General features: G+C 45.8%; 1 protein-coding gene across 1 annotated transcript in view; it reads left to right on the top strand.

Moving 5' to 3' along the window:
• The window catches only part of LOC147096877 (cation channel sperm-associated auxiliary subunit gamma-like), a 297,982-nt gene that overhangs the window by 13,545 nt on the left and 263,306 nt on the right, over positions 1–21,131 (top strand). Inside the window, exon 3 of the mRNA XM_085973141.1 lies at positions 20,597–20,690. Within this exon, the coding sequence (XP_085829267.1) occupies positions 20,597–20,690 (94 nt within the window). The remainder of the gene's footprint in view (positions 1–20,596; positions 20,691–21,131) is intronic.

Here is a 21,131-nt window from a genome sequence, read left to right as displayed (position 1 = left end):
AACTCCCCTATGAATAGCTATGTCGTGAAGCATGCAAAAAACGATGATGAACCTTGAATCTCTTTGAGTTGTATTGAAGGACCCTTCCAGATCTGTCCAGACAGCAGAACCATTACTTTAGTATGCCCCTGGTTTGCTCAATGCGAACCCTTGTTGATGCATGGCTCTCATTATATCGGAGATTGGCATCTGTGCCCAGGTTCCGGAGAGTTCATAAGCCAGTTGGTGAGAGGATATCCCTTGTACCCCAGAAGCCGTTCTGCCACCCGATGATTTGGTTGGAACAGAGTGGGTACTGAGGACTGGTACAGTATAAAAGAGTCTTGACTACTGCCAGGAAACGAGGACACAGACTTGCATGACTCACTGATGCAGTTGATGAACCCTGAACCTGTGGGAATCCAGCAACGTGGGCAAATCCCAGTGCTCGCTCTTCCTGCTTATCTGCCTCCTTGGGGAAGGTAATGAACTGTTATTCCTTCGCAAACAGTGCACCAGTGACCTGCCTGATCACCGTGTGCACATCAAACAGACTGATGTTGCTGATGTCCTCAGAAGCAGTTTGGAAGGAGCCAGAGGCATAAATATTTAGAGCCACAGTGACCTTGCCTCGGTGTTGGGCTCCAATTTTCGCTGTACAAGTGGCACAGGTACGTAACTGTCTCCCTGTTAAAACGCAGTTGCCTTAAACAGTACTGTTCTGAGGGGCCCAGGTATAATGATCATTTCCTGAAGACCTGCATGTTGTAAGTCCTTCTATGCCCTTGCCTCCTTCGCCCTCTTCTTGCAGCCTGTGCATGTCTTTGCTGCCGTCCTTGCTGCTGCTTCTTCTCCTCCTCATTTGGGAGCAGCAAGAGTAAACCCAGTAGCATGTCCATGTAAACAAGGGAAATCAGTGGCACAGTTGTGGCCCTCAGCAAACTCTCTCTTTCAAAGCATTTAATAGCCAAACAGTATCCAAAACAGCCAAAACTTGGCCTAAAACCACCCTAACAGCCTGAAATGATGAACCAGAGACTTGTCTTAATGGAGGCAGGGATCCCTTTAAATATCACTTCTGAAAATTGCTCCTGACTGTTGCCATCACGATGTGCTGGGCAGGTTAAGGAGATGACGTTTGAGGTGCACAGACATCATATTTAGGAAAGGGCCCTATTTCAGGCACAGGACCCTGGTTATAATAGTTAAATAATGCTTGCGTTTGCGGCAGGCGGCTACCGGGGACGCCTATCAAATGGATGGACTAATATAGTGTTGCTTGCACTTCCGGCGCATTATGTCACAAACCTAAATTGGACTTTGTGGCGCCCATTCTGGACCCCGAAAACGTGCCTGACGCATCGCAATTTCTACCCCAATGTTTTTATTTCTGTGTCGTTTAACCACAATGTCCGTCATGATATCATAATGTTGCAGGTATCAAAATCGACAATCTTTATAGTTTCTGTTAGAATTTAGTGGTTACAGCAAAAAATAACATTTTACAGGCTGCCAAATTACTATTTTAAAATACTTTTGTAAGTACAGTACTGTGTTTAGTTAGTGGTTTTTGCCTATTTTCCCCACCAATTTTTCTCCCCTCCTTTGTTCTCCTGAAGGCGTTGATGGAGTATGGTTCCAGGAACACATTTTGGACTCGGTCCAATTGGTCATTCTTCATCTGTGCACCTTGATTGTAAGGTCAACAAGCTACTCACCCATGGCAAGCATCACAGCTGAGCTTGATCTATTTTCACCTGATTACCACACGTGCGCTTCCAGTGGGAGGCATGGAGCCATTTCCCCTCTCTAACCAAGGACATTGCATTCAATTGTAGCAGTCCAACCACTGCCCTGGCTGAGATCAGCTAACTCAGCACCCATAAGGATTGAATCTGGATCTTTCCTGGTCTGTGCACAACTACTCGCTGGACAAATTAGCTGAGGCATTTGCAGCACTGGATCAGTTTTAACTTTGCAGAGCCGTTGACCTGTATGAACTTTAATTATGAAAGTCTTCATTTTCTTATGGAACCCAACCGAGTAGAGATGGAAAAACTCAAAATACACTAGGCTAAATCAAATAAGCAACATCTCAAATGAAGTTTATGCTTTAGGGTCATACTGGTCAAAGACTTGATAGTTTTAAGCATTTTACGAGGGACCATTGAATTTTTGTAATGTTGCAGTACTGACCTTTCAGTCATTATTGGAAATAGAAGCACTCTTATTAGTGCTTTTACAGCATTTCAGTTTACCCAACAGATGTTACAGCCTTCGCATTAATATTTTCTGTAAGTTTTCGTAGAAAAGGGCAGATCATGTTCTTTTTTATTTGTTCTCCGGATGCGGACAAAACTGACAAGTGCTTCAGCACTAACACAAGTGGCTCAGCAAGGAAGGGGCACCCAGGGTCTTGCGCGCAATACTGCAGCTTTGTGCAGGGGGGTCATAAGAATCATAGAATAGTTACAGCACGGAAGAAGGCCATTCGGCCCATCGAGCCCATGCCAGCTCTCTGCAAGAGCACTTCAGCTAGTCCCACCCCGCCTGCCCTTTCCCCGTAGCCCTGCAAATTTTTTTCCTTCAGGTCCTTATCCAATTCCCTTTTGAAAGCGTGATTGAGTCTGTGGTGTATGTAACCTGTTCCACCTTAAGAGAACTTAAGCCTGTTCCACCTTAAGAGATGTACTACTTTCTCTGGCTGCTGTATACGTAATACCGGTGGTGACCACCGGTATATAAGCACTGTGTAGTAATATTGTATTTTAGTATAGTCCTGACCTCCAACCAGTAAAGACCTGTTGAACTTTAATCTTGTAGTCTGTGTTAGTAATTACAACTAGAACACACAGACTTAACAGAGTCGGCCTCCACCACCCTCTCAGGCAGTGCATTCCAGATCCTAACCACTCGCTGGCAAAAAAGGTTTTTCCTCATGTCGCCTTTGGTTCTCCTGCCAATTAAATACATACTTTGGTTCTGTCTTCACAATGGAGGACACAAATAACCTCCCAGAGATGTTGGGGAACATAGGGTCTAATGAGAAGGAGGAACTGAAAGAAATCAGTATTTGTAGGGAAATGGTGATAGGGAAATTGACAGGATTGAAGGCCGATAAATCCCCACGGCCTGATAATCTACATCCTAGAGTACTTAAGGAAGTGGCCCTAGAAATAGTAGATGCATTGCTGGTCATCTTCCAAAATGCTATAGACTCTGGAACAGTTCCCATGGATTTGAGGGTAGCTAATATTACCCCACTATTCAAAAAAGGTGGTAGAGCGAAACGGGGAATTATAGACTGGTAAGCCTGACATCGGTAGTGGGGAAAATGCTAGAGTCCATTATAAAAGATGTAATAGCAGAGCACTTGGAAAACAGTGACAGGATCGGACAAAGTCAACGTGGATTTACAAAAGGTAAATCGTGCTGGACTAATCTGGAATTTTTTGAGGACGTAACTTGTAAAATTGATAAGGGAGAACCAGTGGATGTGGTGTATTTGGACTTTCAGAAGGCTTTCGATAAAGTCCCGCATAAGAGATTAGCGTGTAAAGTTAAGGCACATGGGATTGGGGGCAAGGTACTGACTTGGATAGAGAACTGGTTGGCAGACAGAAAGCAAAGAGTTGGAATAAACGGGTCTTTTTCCGAGTGGCAGGCAGTGACTAGTGGGGTACCGCAGGGATCAGTGCTAGGATCCCAGCTATTCACAATATACATTAATGACCTAGATGAGGGAACTAGATGTAATATCTCCAAGTTTGCAGACGACACAAAGCTGAGTGGGCGTGTGTGCTGTGAGGAGGATGCCGAGAAACTCCAGTGTGATTTGGACAGGTTGGGTGATTGGGCAGATGCACGGCCGATGCAGTATAATGTGGATAAATGCGAGGTTATCCACTTTGGTGTCAAAAACAGGAAGGCAGATTATTATCTGAATGGCAATAGATTGGGAGAAGGGGAAGTGCAACGAGACCTGGGTGTCCTTGTGCACCAGTCGCTGAAGGAAAGCATGCAGGTGCAGCAGGCAGTTAAGAAGGCAAATGGTATGTTGGCCTTCGGAGCGAGAGGGTTCGAGTACAGGAACAAGGATGTCTTGCTGCAATAACAACAGAAAATGCTGGAAATACTCAGCAGGCCAGGCAGCATCCGTGGAGAGAGAAACAGAGTTAACGTTTCAGGTCTGGGACCCTTCATCAGAACTGGAAAAAGCTGGAGATGTAACAGATATTAAGCAGGTGCAGAGACGGGGTGGGGGGGGGGTAGGAGGGGAGGAAGAAATAGAAAGAACATCCTGTATTTTTGTAAGAGGCAGGAAAGATAAAATGTTGCAAATGGGAATGGCAAAAATCATACTGCATGAAAAATGGGGGCAGGGATAATTATCTGAAATTGTTGAACTCAATGTTGAGTCCGGCAGGCTGTAAAGTGCCTAATCAAAAGATGAGGTGCTGTTCCTCGAGCTTACGTTGAGCTTCATTGGAACAATGCAATAGCCCGAGGACAGAGAGATCAGAGTGGGAGTGAAGCGGTGAATTAAAGTGACAGGCGACCGGAAGCTCAGGGTCACCCGTACGGACTGAACGGAGGTGTTCCGCAAAGTGGTCGCCCAATCTGCGTTTGGTCTCCCCAATGTAGAGGAGACCACATCGTGAGCAGCGAATACAGTATACTAAATTGCAAGAACTCTGATCTCTCTGTCTTCGGGCTATTGCATTGTTCCAATGAAGCTCAACGTAAGCTCGAGGAACAGCACCTCATCTTTCGATTGGGCACTTTGCAGCCTGCCGGACTCAACATTGAGTTCAACAATTTCAGATAATTATCCCTGCCCCCATTTTTCATGCAGTATGATTTTTGCCATTCCCATTTGCAACATTTTATCTTTCCTGCCTCTTACAAAAATACAGGATGTTCTTTCTATTCCTTCCTCCCCTCCTAACCGCCCCCCCACCCCTGTCTCTGCACCTGCTTAATATCTGTTACATCTCCAGCTTTTTCCAGTTCTGATGAAGGGTCCCAGACCTGAAACGTTAACTCTGTTTCTCTCTCCACGGATGCTGCCTGGCCTGCTGAGTATTTCCAGCATTTTCTGTTGTTATTTCAGATTTCCAGCAACCGCAGTATTTTGCAATTATATTGATGTCTTGCTGCAGTTGTACAGGGCCTTGGTGAGTGTTGTGTGCAGTTTTGGTCACCTTTTCTGAGGAAGGATGTTCTTGCCATGGAGGGAGTGCAGCGAAGATTCACCTGGGATGGCAGGAATGACGTATGAGGAGAGATTGTGTCGATTGGGCTTATACTCGCTGGAGTTTAGAAGAATGAGAGGGGATCTCATTGAAACTTATAAAATTCTAACAGGACTAGACAGACTAGATGCAGGAAGGATGTTCCCGATGGTCGGGGAGTCCAGAACCAGGGGTCACAGTCTAAGGATAAGGGGTAAGCCATTTAGGACAGAGATGAGGAGGAATTTCTTCACCCAGAGAGTGGTGAACCTGTGGAATTCTCTACCACAGAAGGCAATAGAGGCCAATTCATTAAATATATTCAAGAAGGAGTTAGATATATTTCTTAAGGCTAAAGAGATCAAGGGATATGGGAAGAAAGCAGGGACAGGGTACTGAATTTGGATGATCAACCATGATCTCATTGAATGGCGGAACAGGCTCGAGGGGCCGAATGGCCTACTCCTGCTCCTATCTTCTATGTTTCTATGATTCCCCTGGAGTCCAAAAATCTATCTGTAGTTGCTAGGTTTATTATTACACCCTTTTTTTCAACAAGGGTGTTACAGGTACAAACCTCCAGTCCTCTGGCACCACACCTGTTCTAAGGAGGATTGGAAGATTATGGCCACTACCTCCGTGATTTCTTCCTGCATTTCCCTCAGCGTCCTAGAATGCATCCCATCTGGCCCTGGTGACTTATCTACTTTAAGTACAGCCAGCCTTTCTAGTACCTCCTATTTATCAATTTTTATCCCATTCAGTATCTCCTCTACCTCCTCCTTCACTATGTCTATGGCAGCACCTTCTTCCTTGGTGAAGACAGATGCAAAGTACTCATTTAGCACCTCAGCCATACCCTCTGCCTTCATGCATATGTCTCCTTTTTGTTCCCTAAGCGGCCCCACCCCTCCCCTTACTACCATTTACTATTTATATGCCTATAGAAGACCTTTGGATTACCTTTTATGTTAGCTGCCATCCTATTCTCATAACCTCTCTGCCCCTTTTATTTTATTTTTCACTTCTCCTCTGAACTTTCTATATTTAGCCCGATTCTCAGATGTGTGTGGAAGCGGAAGACGTGGGTATGATTCTTAATGAGTACTTTGCGTCTGTTTTCACAGAAGAGAGGGGTGATGCAGACATTGCAATCTGGGAGGAGAAGTGTGAAATATTAGATGAAATAAACATAGTGAGAGAGGAAGTATTAAGGAGTTTAGCAGCTTTGAATGTGGACAAATCCCCAGGCCCGGATTAAATGTATCCCAGTCTGTTAAGAGAAGCAAAAGAGGCAATAGCAGAGGCTCTGACCATCATTTTCCAATCCTCTCTGGCTACAGGTGTAGTGCTGGAGGACTGCTAACATTGTACCTTTGTATAAATAGACCGAGTAATTACAGGCCAGTCAGCCTAACCTCGGTGGCGGGAAAATTATTGGAAAAGTTTCTGAGGGACAGGATAAATCTTCATTTCGAAAGACACTGATTAATCAAGGACAATCAGCATGGATTTGTTAAGGGAAGGTCGTGTCTGACTAACTTGATTGAATTTTTTTGAGGGGGTAAGAGGAGGGTTGATGAGGGTAGTGTGTTTGATGTAGTGTATATAGATTTTAGCAAGGCTTTTGATAAGGTCCCACATGGCAGACTGGTCACGAAACTGAAAGCCCATGGGATCCAGGGCAAAGTGGCAAGTTGGATTCAAAATTAGCTCAGAGGCAGGAAGCAAAGGGTAATGGTTGATGGGTGTTTTTGTGACTGGAAAGCTGTTTCCAGTGGGGTTCCGCAGGGCTCAGTACTGGGTCCTTTGTTTTTTGTGGTATATATCAATGATTTAGACTTGAATGTAGGGGGTACGATAAAGAAGTTTGCAGATGATACAAAAATCGGCTGTGTGGTTGATAATGAAGAAGAAAACAGGAAGATATCAATGAACTGGTCAGGTGGGCAGAACAGTGGCAAATGGAATTCAATCCGGAGAAGTGTGAGATAATGCATTTGGGGAGGACTAACAAGGCAAGGGAATACACATTAAATGGTAGGACACCGAGAAATGTAGAGGAACAAAGCGACCTTGGGGTACAGGTCCACAGATCGCTGAAGGTAGCAAGCCAAGTAGATAAGGTGGTTAAGAAGGCATACGGAATACTTGCCTTTATTAGCCGTGGCATAGAATACAAGAGCAGGGAGGTTATGCTTGAACTGTATAAAACACTATTTAGGCCACAGCTAGAGTACTGCGTGCAGTTCTGGTCACCACATTACAGGAAAGATGGGATTGCACTAGAGGAGATTTATGAGGATGTTGCCTGGACTGGAGAATTTTAGCTGCGAGAAAAGATTGGATAGGCTGGGTTTGTTTTCTTCGGAACAGAGGAGGCTGAGGGGAGACCTTATTGAGGTGTATGAAATTATGAGGGGCATAGATAAAGTGGATAGGAAGGACCTATTTCCCTCAGCAGAGGGGTCAACAACCAGGGGGCATTGATTTAAAGTAATTGATAGGAGGTTTAGAGGGGATTTGAGGGGAAATTTCTTCACCCAGAGGGTGGTGGGGGTCTGGAACTCAGTGTCTGAAAGGGTGGTAGAGGCAGAAACCCTCACCACATTTAAAAAGTGCTTGGATGTGCACTTGAAGTGTCATAACCTGCAGGGCTATGGACCAAGAGCTGGAAAGTAGGATTAGGCTGGATAGCTCTTTGTCGGCTGGCGCAGACACGATGGTCCAAAATGGCCTCCTTCCGTGCTGTAAATTTCGATGATTCTATGTATTCTTGACCTGACATCTGTCATACACGCTCTTTTTCTGCTTCATCTTACTCTCTATTTCTTTTGTCATCCAGGGAGTTCTGACTTTAGGTGCCCTACCTTTCCCCCTAGTGGGAATGTACCTTGACTGTACCCGAACTATTTCCTCTTTAAAGGCAGCCCATTGTTCCATTACAGTTTTGCCTGCCGATCTTTGATTCCAATTTACCCGGGCCGGAACCGTTCTCATCCCACTGAAATTGGCTTTCCTCCAATTAAGTATCTTTACTCTAGATTGCTTCCTGTCCTTTTCCATAGCTAATCTAAACCTCATGATATTATGATCACTGTTCCCTAAATGTTCACCTACTGGCACTTGCCCCACTTGACCTACCTTATTCCCCAGAACCAGATCCAGCAATGCCTCCTTCCTCATAGTGATCCAGAAAGTTCTCCTGAACACACTTCAGAAAGTCTTCCTGCTCTCTGCTCTTTACACTATTACTAACCCAGTCTATATTAGGATAATTGAAGTCCCCCATTATCACTACTCTATAGTTCTTGCATATCGCTGTAATTTCTATGCAAATTTGCTCCTCCATATTTTTCCCACTAGTAGGTGGCCCATAGAATAAACCCAATAGTGTAATGGCACCTCTATTATTTCTTAATAACTCTAGCCATATAGATTCTGTCCTTGACCTCTCCAGGACATCCTCTCCAGCACTGTAAAATTCTCCTTAACCAATATTGCCACTCCACCTCCTATCTTTCCTTCCCTATCCTTCCTGAACACCTTGTATCCAGGAATATTTAATACCCAATCTGTAGTGTATGTAACTGTTCCACCTTTAAGAGAACTATTTTGTAACCGTTCCACCTTTAAGAGAACTATTTTAAGGGTTGCACTACTTTATCTTGGCTGCTGTATACTGTAATACCGGTGGTGACCACACCGGTATATAAGTGCTGTGTAATGATTTATTGGGCAGTTCCGCCCTGACCTTCAACCAGTAAAGACCTGTTAAATTTTACTCTTGTGGTCTGTGTAGTAATTCTCAATATAACACACAGACTTAACAGTGGCGACGAGTACGATCTTACCCTGCGGCAGAGATACATCCAAGGCAGTTTAACGGGCGTCGAGAAGAGGCATCCGCCCTCATCATTCTGCTGAGAGAAGACTCGGGTCTGCAGAGCGAAGGAAGAATTCTGACACGAAGCCTTCCATCAGCAACAGGCAGTGATCATCCCTTCTATCACGGTGGTGGGTAAGCCGATCAGCGACGAGCAGCAAGTCGGCCACGTTGGCTGTGAAATAGGGGAGGGAAGAACGGAGGATATAAGGGCGGAGAACTCGACCACGGCCGGGGAAAAGAGCCAGACAGAAGTCGGGGCCAGAGGCGCTGAGACTGGGGCAGCGTAGGGCACGGAAGCCGCGGTGAATGCAAACGCAGCCGGTGTGAGAGACCGGGCTACAAGCGGGCTGGGAGACGCAACAGCGTCGAGAGAGAGCTCGACCGCGACCGGTGAAAAAGGCCGGGCAGCTACCGAGGCCGCGAGGCGCAGCGACCGGGACAGCGTAAGGCGCGGGAGAAAATAAAAAAACCACGGAGAACTCAGCCGCAGCCGGGGGGGAAAGGACCGGACTGCAAGAGGGGCTGGGAGGCACGATCGTAAGGCGCGGGAGAAAATTTAAAAAAAACGCGGAGAACTCAGCCGCAGCCGGGGGGGAAAGGACCGGACTGCAAGAGGGGCTGGGAGGCACGATCGTAAGGCGCGGGAGAAAATTTAAAAAAACCGCGGAGAACTCAGCCGCAGCCGGGGGGGAAAGGACCAGACTGCAAGAGGGGCTGGGAGGCACGATTTGAAACCGCTGGGAAGGGCGAACGCAGCAATACGGCAATCGCCATTACAGCCAGCGGGGGAGAAAGGCAAACGCGGGAAGCCGCCATTTTCGTAGGCGGGGGGGAAGAAGACGAGCGCGGGAAGCCGCCATTTTCGTAGGCGGGGGAAGAAGACGAGCGCGGGAAACCGCCATTTTGTAAAAGAAAAAAAAAAATTCTTTTTGTTCTCAAGAAGATTGCGAGGATGCCTAAGCGTGGTAACATCAACGATTTCGATCCCGATGTTGAAGATTGGGCCACGTATGTAGAATGCATAGAGATATATTGTAAGGCTAATAAAATATCAAATGAAGATAAAGCACTAACCTTACTAAACTCAATGGGTGCGAAGACATACGGGCTATTGAAGCATCTTCTATCACCAGCTAAACCGGCGGATCAGACTTTCGCTAATATTGTTGCTGTCCTGAAGAATCATTTGAACCCCACACCGCTGATGTTAGCGGAATGGTTTAAATTTTATGCGAGAACGCAACTGAAAGAGGAAAGCAACGCGGAGTATTTAATTGAACTGCGTAAGCTGGCGAAATACTGTCAGTTTGGGGAAAGTCTGACAGAGGCACTGAGAGACAAATTCGTGTGTGGATTGTCGAAAGAAGGAACACAAAAGCGGCTGCTTGAAGAGAATGATCTTACACTTGATAAGGCTGTCTCTATTGCAGCATCGCACGAAGCTGCAGCGAGAGGCACTGTGGAAATGCAGCTGAAGGCAGCGGTACTCAGCGTAGATCAAATGGCTTCGGGTACAACGAAATGTTATCGTTGTGGGAAGACAACACACGATCAGAACCAATGCTGGTTTAAAAACCAGGAATGTAGAAAATGTGGCAAGCTTGGTCACATAGCTAAAGTATGCCGGTCAGGAAAGAAGACCAGCAACAAAAAGTCACCGCAGGAAAAGTGCAGAAAGGTACATAAGGTGGCTGAGAAGAGTTCGGATGAACAGAATTCGGATTCAGACTCCAACAGCAAGGAACTGGGTAGTCTGAGAATTCACAATGTGAGTAAGGAAGCTGACCGACAAACTATCTGGGCCACACTGCAGATAGCAGGAGTCCACGTGAAGATGGAATTGGACACCGGATCGGCGTTGACGGTCATGAATAAGCAAGATTACAAAAAGTTATTCACACATATTCCCCTACGGGATACGGAGATAGTATTGCAGACATACACGGGGCAAAGAGTATACCCCATCGGAAAGATAAAAGTCAAGGTGGTACACAAGGGCAAAGCACACCAAGGAACGGACATATATGTACTACCTGAGGGAGGTCCACCACTTCTGGGACGGAAGTGGATCAGGAAAATAAATATGGACTGGCACTCCCTAAACGCAATAACGGTAGATTCCGGAAAGAAAAAAAAGTCAAACCTGCACGATTGTCCAGAATATTGGATGAGGGCATATACAGCAGTGACAGTGACAAAGCAGAGAGTGAGAACTCGGTGAAGACAATCAGCTCAGACTCTGGAACTGATGATGGTAAGACCAGCCCATGTGCCAAAGACAAGTCTAAAATGGACTTGCAGACTAATGATGGAAAAACGAAGGAGTGCATAAATGCTTCAGAAGAGAACAAAGTATCAGAACAGAATTCCACTGAACAACAACAACATAGTTTGACAGAGAATTCTGAGTCTGTCCAGTCTACAGACATGCACATTTCTGAGGAACACCGGGCTCGAACTCAACTCAATCTCAAACTACAACAGCAATTAGATCAAATGATTCGCCGTTTTGAGCAAGAGATGAATGCAACGAAAAAGTTCTTTGACACAGAGTGGGAGATTCTGGAAAGACAGCAGAAGCAGCTGATTGAGAAAATGGAACAGGAACACACAAACCGTCTGCGCGATGAGGCCAAACGAATCAAAGCTGAGCAAGAAAGGGAATATGTCAAATTCATCGGTCAGTTGAAAGCTAAGAAGAAAGAGCACCCTTTTGTGAGCAGTGTCAGCAGTAATAAGCCACTCAGGGAATTGGTGGCAGAGGCAAAAGCTGAAGTGATGGAGGAAATAGAAGACAATAGAGAAGAAGCAGAAGATGATGACTCATCTGAACCATTATCACCCCTACCAGGTCACGCAGGTGGTCCCTCCGAACTGAGCCAAATCAGTCTGGAAGTAGAAAAACTTCCCAAGGTACTCGAGCCTTTAGAAGTCAGCAATGCTGGTTCTGAAGTTACAGAAGTTCAAGCTGTTAAGTCCAGTGAAGGACTATTAGATGAGTCACCCCAGCAACGAGAACCTACTACACCACCGAGAACTACTACACCACCGAGGCGTTATCCGGACCGAGTCAGGAGGCGCAGGAGGCGCCGCCTCAGAGACTGAATCTGTGAACTGTTTTTACATGAAGTTGTGTATATATGTTATGATGTTATGTTTAATGGGGAATATATACGGTTAAGCTAAAAAGGGAGGATTGTAGTGTATGTAACCGTTCCACCTTTAAGAGAACTATTTTGTAACCGTTCCACCTTTAAGAGAACTATTTTAAGGGTTGCACTACTTTATCTTGGCTGCTGTATACTGTAATACCGGCGGTGACCACACCGGTATATAAGTGCTGTGTAATGATTTATTGGGCAGTTCCGCCCTGACCTTCAACCAGTAAAGACCTGTTAAATTTTACTCTTGTGGTCTGTGTAGTAATTCTCAATATAACACACAGACTTAACACAATCCTACCCTTTTTTGCTCCGTTATTGCTATGACATCATATTCCCATGTGGCTATTTGTGCCTGCAGCTCACCAACCTTGTTTACTAAGCTTTGTGCGTTCACATACATACACTGTAAACCTATCTTAGACCATCCTGTGTTCTCTTTTAGTCTGACCCCACCTAATACCTTACTGTTTCTTACATCAGTGCTATCCGTCTTTCCTAATCCTTTGTGCCCTTTGTTTCTCTTTTCTAATGCTACATTCGGGTGCCCATCCCCCTGCTAACTTAGTTAAAATCCTCCCCAACAGCACTAGCAAACCTCCCCGCGAGGATATCGGTACCGGCTCTGTTGAGGTACAGCCTGTACAGGTTCCACCTCCCCCAGAACCGGCCCCAATGCCCCAGGAATATGAAGCCCTCCCTCCTGCACCATCTCTCTAGCCACGCATTCATCTGCTCCATCCTCCTATTTCTATACTCATTCGCGCATGGCACCGGGAGTAATCTGGAGATTACTACCTTTTGAGGTCCTGCTTTTTAATCTCTTTCCTAGCTCCCTGAAATCTGCCTGCAGGACCTCATCCCTCTTTCTACCGATGTCGTTGGTACCGTTATGGACCACGACCTCTGGCTGTTCACCATCCCCCCTCAGAATGTTCTGCAGCCGCTCGGTGACATCCTTAACCCTGGCACCAGGGAGGCAACATACCACCCTGAAGTCATGCCTGCGGCCGCAGAAACACCTTTCTGCTCCCCTAACTATTGAATCCCCTACCACTATTGCTTTCCCTATCTTCCTTCTCCACCCCCCCCCCCCCCACTGTACAGCTGAGCCACCCATGGTACTGTGGACTTGGCTCTGGCTGTACTCCCCAGAGGAACCATTGCCCGCACCAGTACTCAGAACAGAATACTGGTTGGAGAGCGAGATGCACTCAGGGGACTCCTGCACTACCTGCCTGGTCCTCCTCTTCTGTCTGGCGGTCACCCATTCCCTCTCTGCCTACACATTCCTTAGCTGCGGGGTGACCACCTCCTGAAACATGCTATCCACGTAGCTCTCAGCCTCACGGATGCACCGCAGTGACGCTAGCTGCTGTTCAAGCTCGGAAACCCGGAACTCGAGCTCTTCCAGCTGACGACACCTCCTGCACACAAGGTTGTCCAGGACACGGGAAGCATCCTGGCGTTCCCACATGGCACAGGATGTGCATTCCATTGGACCGAGCTGCCCTGCCATGCCTTTCCAACACTGCAAGAGAGGTCCTATACTCATAGGGGCCAGGAGGCCCTCCAGAAAGAAGGATGTGAGACCAGATCACCAAGGCTGTCACTGCCAGCAGTGTCACCCTCATGACATGGCTCCAGTGCCCAAAGAAGCTTTATGACCTCAGACCACTGGTCAAGGTCAGTGAATGCGCCACTAGCTTCACACACTTTTCAATGCACAACTTCCCCTCCCACTCCTAATCACTCACCTACCAACAATCTGTACCAAACACAAGGCTCACCTCCCATTCCTAGCTTCACCTCACCCCTTGGAGGAGACGGCGCTGGCCATTCTTGGCAGGGGCATGCCTGAGCCCTCGGCCAGCAGCAGGGCTGAAAGGATACAAGATGCTGGCATCCTCATATGTTATCCTCCTTCTCACATGCACCTCTTGCTTTCCAGCCCTCCCCTCTCCACAGCTGCACCCTTGTGCTTTCCTCATTTCACACGCCCAAGGAATGCAGCTGCCCAGCCAGTGGTTGACCAAGAAAAGGGAGAAATGAATGAAGAAGAAGAAGAAACACTGTCACTCAATTTCACACTCCGAGCCACCAGTTCCTCATGGTCCACCAACAAGGCCATTTGCAGTGTACCCCATTGAAAGTCAGCAGCCATGCTGCAGCCACTGGGGTAGTACTGCGTGACATCAGTAGGAGAGGCAAAGGCACGCAAAAGACAGCCACTAAGGGAATGCATAAGGGTGATGAGTTGATTTCTTGATGTCATATTGGATGGATAGATGTATAAATTTTGGATTGGAAAGTTTGCTTTGAAGTGGCTTTTATTTCAGCATTGTGGCCAAGAGGATGCTGTGATGGTCAGTAACAGTGGGAAGGTAAGGTGTGTGACAAATGTTGAAAGGAGAATTGGTGTTATGGTCATTGGTTCCACGGGCTGATGATTCCATCCTGGGTATCCTGGCCAGAAAGGGGCTGTCTGGGTTGCATCCTTCCTCCCGCTTCCTCCTCTTCTGTGTCTTTCTCTTCCCTCTGTGAGCAGATGCTGCAAATCTGAAATGGAAGCATAAAATACTTGAAATACTCAGCAGGTCAGGCAGCATCTCGACCTGAGGCATGAACTCTGTTTCTCTCCCCACGGATGCTGCCTGACCTGCTGAGCATTACAAGCATTTTCTGTCTTCTCAGAGGCCTTCCTTTACCATCCATGGCCTTGCAAGCATCCAACAGCAGTCCCCGCACACTTAAAAAACTTTTAACATGTATTGCACCAAGTCACTCCTTCAATAAAATAAAAAAAATCCTGTCCAAAAGCTTAAATGCAAACTTATCTGAAAGATCTGTATCCCTTTAAGAGGTGCTGACAGCATCTGTCAGTTTGCTGAATGCTCGGTTTTCAGAGCGAGCTTAGAACTCAGCGCCAAGGTCGAAGCTTGCTGAGGTGACGTTAAGTTAGTGTTGTGCGCTAACTGACGCTACCCACTCTTTATTTACATGTCCAGGGCCAGCAGCGCTAAGGCCCTCACCAAAATGGCAGCTGCTGAGTCCCATGCCAGAGAAGGGCCTGAGAGTGGCAGCCGTTATTTTTCGCCAGGACAGCGACGCAAACGGGTGGTGATAAGTGGCCCAATTTCTAGGCCTACCTCGGATAAGATTTCATTTATCTTTATGATGATTGCATCACTAGAACATCACCTGCCTAGCAAATCTGGACTCAACTGCTTAAGATTTTAAGGAATTATAATTAATTTATTCAAAATTCCATAACCAATTATTTATCAAATAATTATTTTGTGTCAAGTGTGCAAGACCCACTAAAAGCTGGCTCGATCACTACACATTTAAACTATTTCAAGAGTAACCATTGGGAAAGGATTAGTGTTACAGAGAACGCAGATGCATTCATTTCATGTGCTATTAAAACATCAACAAACATAGTTAATAATCAGGTGGCAGGTATTGTTGTAACAAGTACGGCAACTTCTGTACACAAGTTCGCTCGTTTCTTCCTCATTCTCCTTCACTGCAAGCGGGACACAGATGTGACCTTCGGCCTCCTGCTGAGCTTAGCACTGGAAAGAGCGCGTTACACCACAAATTCTCCGTACCACTGATGTTACTTAGCAGGCAGCACCAAGATACCGTTGCTGCCTGCATTCTCTCGGCGGAGTGCTGTTAGCCTTGGCCGGCGCTGTTACCGGCAGCTTTCCAGTGTACTGGAATTCTAGGCCCAAAATTGCTAGACTTTAGTTTGTTTTATGAAAGCCACAGTGCCAATTATTTTTATTCCCTTTCTCCCAATGCGTAAATTACCAGGAAGGAATGTAAAACTGATAATGCCCTTTTAAGGCCTCTTGTCGCTATGCTATTAGACCAAGGACCACAGAACATAAATCTTTTCAATATTGATAAATCCTTTGCTCATCCTGGTACAAGTAAGGTTCTAGACAGTAATGGCAACCTAGGCATGAATTGCAAGAATTAACTCTGAGTATCCATTACACAGTCCTCCTGCCCAAGCAGCCGACTCTGTCGCAGTACATCCACTTCCTGGGGTAGTTTGTTCCATGAGTTAGATGTTTCCTAAGCCTCTGTGTGCATGTACTTTATCTCAAACTCCCACTGCACTATGAGTGAAAAATGGCCACTACACTCATTTCTGTGGGTTAAAAATCCTTTGCATCATTCACGTCTTTCAGTGCTGTGCTGATACATCCAAATCCTATCCTTCCCTTCTATGACTAATCCCTGTTCTGAATTGGAGTTCAGAACTCATTTTTTGCTTATAACCTCAGCTGTGCAGTTCTGCACAATTTTCTCAGAGTAGACCTTTGACAAGGGGCTTCACGGTGTAACAAATTCTTGAACAACAACTTTATTTTTACTAATTTACATACACTTGTTTCTTTTAAACTGTACTCAGCAATAATAACAGATGAAAAGTCCATGAACAATTTTTTCCCCCCAGTCTTGCATGTCTATTTAGCAAGATAGAACTTACATTTATATAGCATTTTTCACATCCTCAGGATGTCCAAAGCACCTCACAGCCAATTAATTACTTTTGAAGCGTAGTCGCTTTTATTTACAGGTAGCCGTGCATTTGCACAAAGCAAGGTCCCACAAATGTCAATGAGATGAATGACCAGATAATCTCTTTTTGGTGGTGTTAGTTGAGAGACAAATGTTGGTCAGGATAACGCTCCTGCTGTTCTTCAGGTAATACCATGGGATCTTTTACATCTATCTCTAGGCGGACTGGATCTCCATTTAACATCTCATCCAAAAATCAACACCGCTGACAATGTGGTACCCCCTCAGTACTATACCGTCAAGTCAGCCTAAATGATGTCCTCAGGTACTGGAGTGGTGCTTGAACTTACAGCCTTCTGATACAGGAGACAGCATGCCACCGCTAATCCAAATTGACTCCCATCTGCTCCGTTATTTAAATTAATGCCCCATTGTTGTTTGGATTTAGCAAGTTAAGGTACAATAGCCTTGTGATTTTTTTATTCGTTCATGGGATGTGGGCATCGCTGGCAAGGCCAGCATTTATTGCCCATCCCTAGTTGCCCTTGAGGAGGTGGTGGTGAGCCGCCTTCTTGAACCGCTGCAGTCTGTGTGGTGAAGGTACTCCCACAGTGCTGTTAGGGAGGGAGTTCCAGGATTTTGACCCAGCGACGATGAAGGATCGGTGATATACTTCCAAGTCAGGATGGTCTGTGACTTGGAGGGGAACGTGGAGGTGGTGGTGTTCCCATGCGCCTGCTGCCCCGTCCTTCTAGGCGGTAGAGGTCGCGGGTTTGAGAGGTGCTGCGAAAGAAGCCTTGGCGAGTTGCTGCAGTGCATCTTGTAGATGGTACACACTGCAGCCACGGTACAGCAGTGGTGGAGGGAGTGAATGTTTAAGGTGGTGGATGTGGTGCCAATCAAGCAGGCTGCTTTGTCTTGGATGGTGTCGAGCTTCTTGAGTGTTGTTGGAGCTCCACTCATCCAGGCAAGTGGAGAGTATTCCATCACACTCCTGACTTGTGCCTTGTAGATGGTGGTAAGGCTTTGGGGAGTCAGGAGAAGAGCCGAAGCCTGAATATTGTCCAGGTCTTGCTGCATGCGGGCAATGACTGCTTCATTATCTGAGGAGTTGCAAATGGCACTGAACACTGTGCAGTCATCAGCAAAAATACCCACTTCTGACCTTATGATGGAGGGAAAGTCGTTGATGGAGCAGCTGAAGATGGTTGGGCCTAGGACACTGCCCTGAGGAACTCTTGCAGCAATGTCCTGGGGCTTTGATGACTGATCTCCAACCACCAGAACCATCTTCCTTTGTGCTAGGTATGACTCCAGCCAGTGAAGAGTTTTCCCCCCCGATTCCCATTCACTTCAGTTTTACTAGGCCTCCTTGATGCCACACTCTGTCAAATGCTGCCTTGATGGCAAGGGCAGTCACTCATAGAACATAGAAGATAGGAGCAGGAGTAGGCCATTCGGCCCCTCGAGCCTGCTCCGCGATTTAATGAGATCATGGCTGATCATCCAAATTCAGTACCCTGTCCCTGCTTTCTCCCCATATCCTTTGATCCCTTTAGCCTTAAGAAATATATCTAACTCCTTCTTGAATATATTTAATGAATTGGCCTCAACTGCCTTTTGTGGTAGAGAATTCCACAGGTTCACCACTCTCTGGGTGAAGAAATTCCTCCTCCTCTCTCCTAAATGGCTTACCCCTTATCTTTAGACTGTGACCCCTGGTTCTGGACTCCCCCGCCATCGGGAATATCCTTCCTGCATCTAGTTTGTCTAGTCCTGTTAGAATTTTATAAGTTTCAATGAGATCCCCTTTCATTCTTCTAAACTCCAGTGAATATAAGCCCAATCGACACAATCTCTCCTCGTACGTCATTCCTGCCATCCCAGGTATCAGTCTGGTGAATCTTTGTTGCACTCCCTCCATGGCAAGAACATCCTTCCTCAGATAAGGCGACCAAAACTGCACACAATACTCAAGGTGTGGTCTCACCAAGGCCCTGCACAACTGCAGCAAGACATCCTTGCTCCTGTACCTGACTCCTCTCGCTATGAAGGCCAACATACCATTTGCCTTCTTAACCGCCTGCTGCTCCTGCATGCTTACCTTCAGCGACCGGTGCACAAGGACACCCAGGTCTCGTTGCACTTCCCCTTCTCCCAATCTATTGTCGTTCAGATAATAATCTGCCTTCCTGTATTTGCCACCAAAGTGGATAACCTCACATTTATCCACATTATACTGCATCTGCCATGCATCTGCCCAATCACCCAACCTGTCCAAATCATACTGGAGTTTCTCGGCATCGCCCTCACAGCACACACGCCCACGCAGCTTTGTGTCATCTGCAAACCTGGAGATATTACATCTAGTTCCCTCGTCTAGATCATTAATATATATTGTGAATAGCTGGGGTCCTAGCACCGATCCCTGCGGTACTCCACTAGTCAATGCCTGCCTCTCAGAGAAAGATCCGTTTATTCCAACTCTTTGCTTTCTGTCTGCCAACCAGTTCTCTATCCAAGTCAGTACCTTGCCCCCAATCCCATGTGCTTTAACTTTACACGCTAATCTCTTATGCGGGACCTTATCGAAAGCCTTCTGAAAGTCCAAATACACCACATCCACTGGTTCTCCCTTATCAATTTTACAAGTTACGTCCTCAAAAAATTCCAGATTAGTCCAGCACGATTTACCTTTTGTAAATCCATGTTGACTTTGTCCGATCCTGTCACTGTTTTCCAAGTGCTCTGCTATTACATCTTTTATAATGGACTCTAGCATTTTCCCCACTACCGATGTCAGGCTTACCAGTCTATAATTCCCCGTTTCGCTCTACCACCTTTTTTGAATAGTGGGGTTACATTAGCTGCCCTCCAATCCATGGGAACTGTTCCAGAGTCTATAGACTCTCACCTCACCTCTGGAATTCAGCACTTTTGTCCAAGTTTGGACCAATGCTGTAATAAGGTCGGGAGCTGAGTGGTCTTGGTGGAATCCAAACTGGGCATCAGTGATCAGGTTATTGGTGAGTAAGTGCTGCTTGATAGCACTGTCAACGACACCTACCATCACTTTGCTGATGATTGAGAGTAGACTGATGGGGCGGTAATTGGCCGGATTGGATTTGTCCTAGTTTTTGTGGATAGGACATACCTGGGCATTTTCCCACATTGTCAGGTAGATGCCAGTGTTGTAGCTGTACTGGAACAGCTTGTCTAGAGGCGCGGCTAGTTCTGGAGCACAAGACTTCAGCACGATAGCCGGGATGTTGTCGGGGCTCACAGCCTTTGCTGTATCCAGTACGCTGAGCCCTTTCTTGATATCACGTGGAGTGAATTGAATTGGCTGAAGACTGGCTTCTGTGGTGGTGGGAACCTCAGGAGGAGGCCGATATGGATTATGTATGTAGAATCCAGAACTTACGAGTTCAAATCTCACCAGTGCAAATTGGGAAATTGAATTCAATAAATCTGGTAATTTGTGGGCTTGTGCCAGATAAAATGACCATAGAAATAGTTATTAAAAACTCAACTGGTTCACTAATGTCCTTCAGGCCTAATGCCTGGCCCACCAACTTTGTGTGCAGAATGCTAATAAAAGCAATTTTTTAAAATAAAATCAATTTTGTGGTAGTAATGATGATGTATTTAAATTGTTATAAATTTCTAGATTTGCTTTCAATGCATGGTTTTGCTAAGACATTTTTTTTGGTCTCTTTTATTCAGTCAGTATGTGCATTTAGGATAGAAACTGTCGTTGTCCTATTGTCATTTTCTTTTGTTGTTTTCTCCAGTGTTCTTTTAAATATTGATGGATACTTAAACCCCAAACTGGATTTGGAAGTTGGTGTTGACCCGAATATCGAGCGATTTGACATTGGACATGAGGTTAGCAGGATGCGGTTCTTTTCTGTGTGTAATTGTATGAATGACTTCAATAACTTTAGGTGAACCCAGGCAAATGCTGTTTAAAGCTGCCTCCTGCTGTGAACAGGGAAACTTATTGTGGTTTATCCAAGGGTAGATTAGCTTAAAGATTTCATATTCATTGCTCAACCAAATTATAAAAGACAAAATAAATGTTCATCTGAAGAGCATTCTGACAATAAGGAATAATCGTCATAGATTTAAAAGCAATGGACCATCTTGCAGTCATCTAATGGGATTCTTGGAAGAGATAACCAATGAACAGAACTATTCAGTAGATATAGGAGGATATTTTCCAGTTGGGAGAGTTGATGTACAAGTGGTTAACATGCTTATAGTACATTTGTTTGTGTGTTACATTGAGTCAAGCTTTTATTTTAAATGGATTAAAAAGTAATGCAC

This window comes from Somniosus microcephalus, chromosome 34, assembly GCF_052327205.1.
Source record: "Somniosus microcephalus isolate GS21.2 chromosome 34, FLI_Smic_1.0, whole genome shotgun sequence".
NCBI classification, from domain to species: Eukaryota; Metazoa; Chordata; class Chondrichthyes; order Squaliformes; family Somniosidae; genus Somniosus; species Somniosus microcephalus.
Note: the sequence above shows the minus strand (reverse complement) of the source record. Positions and strands in the feature narration are given on the sequence as shown.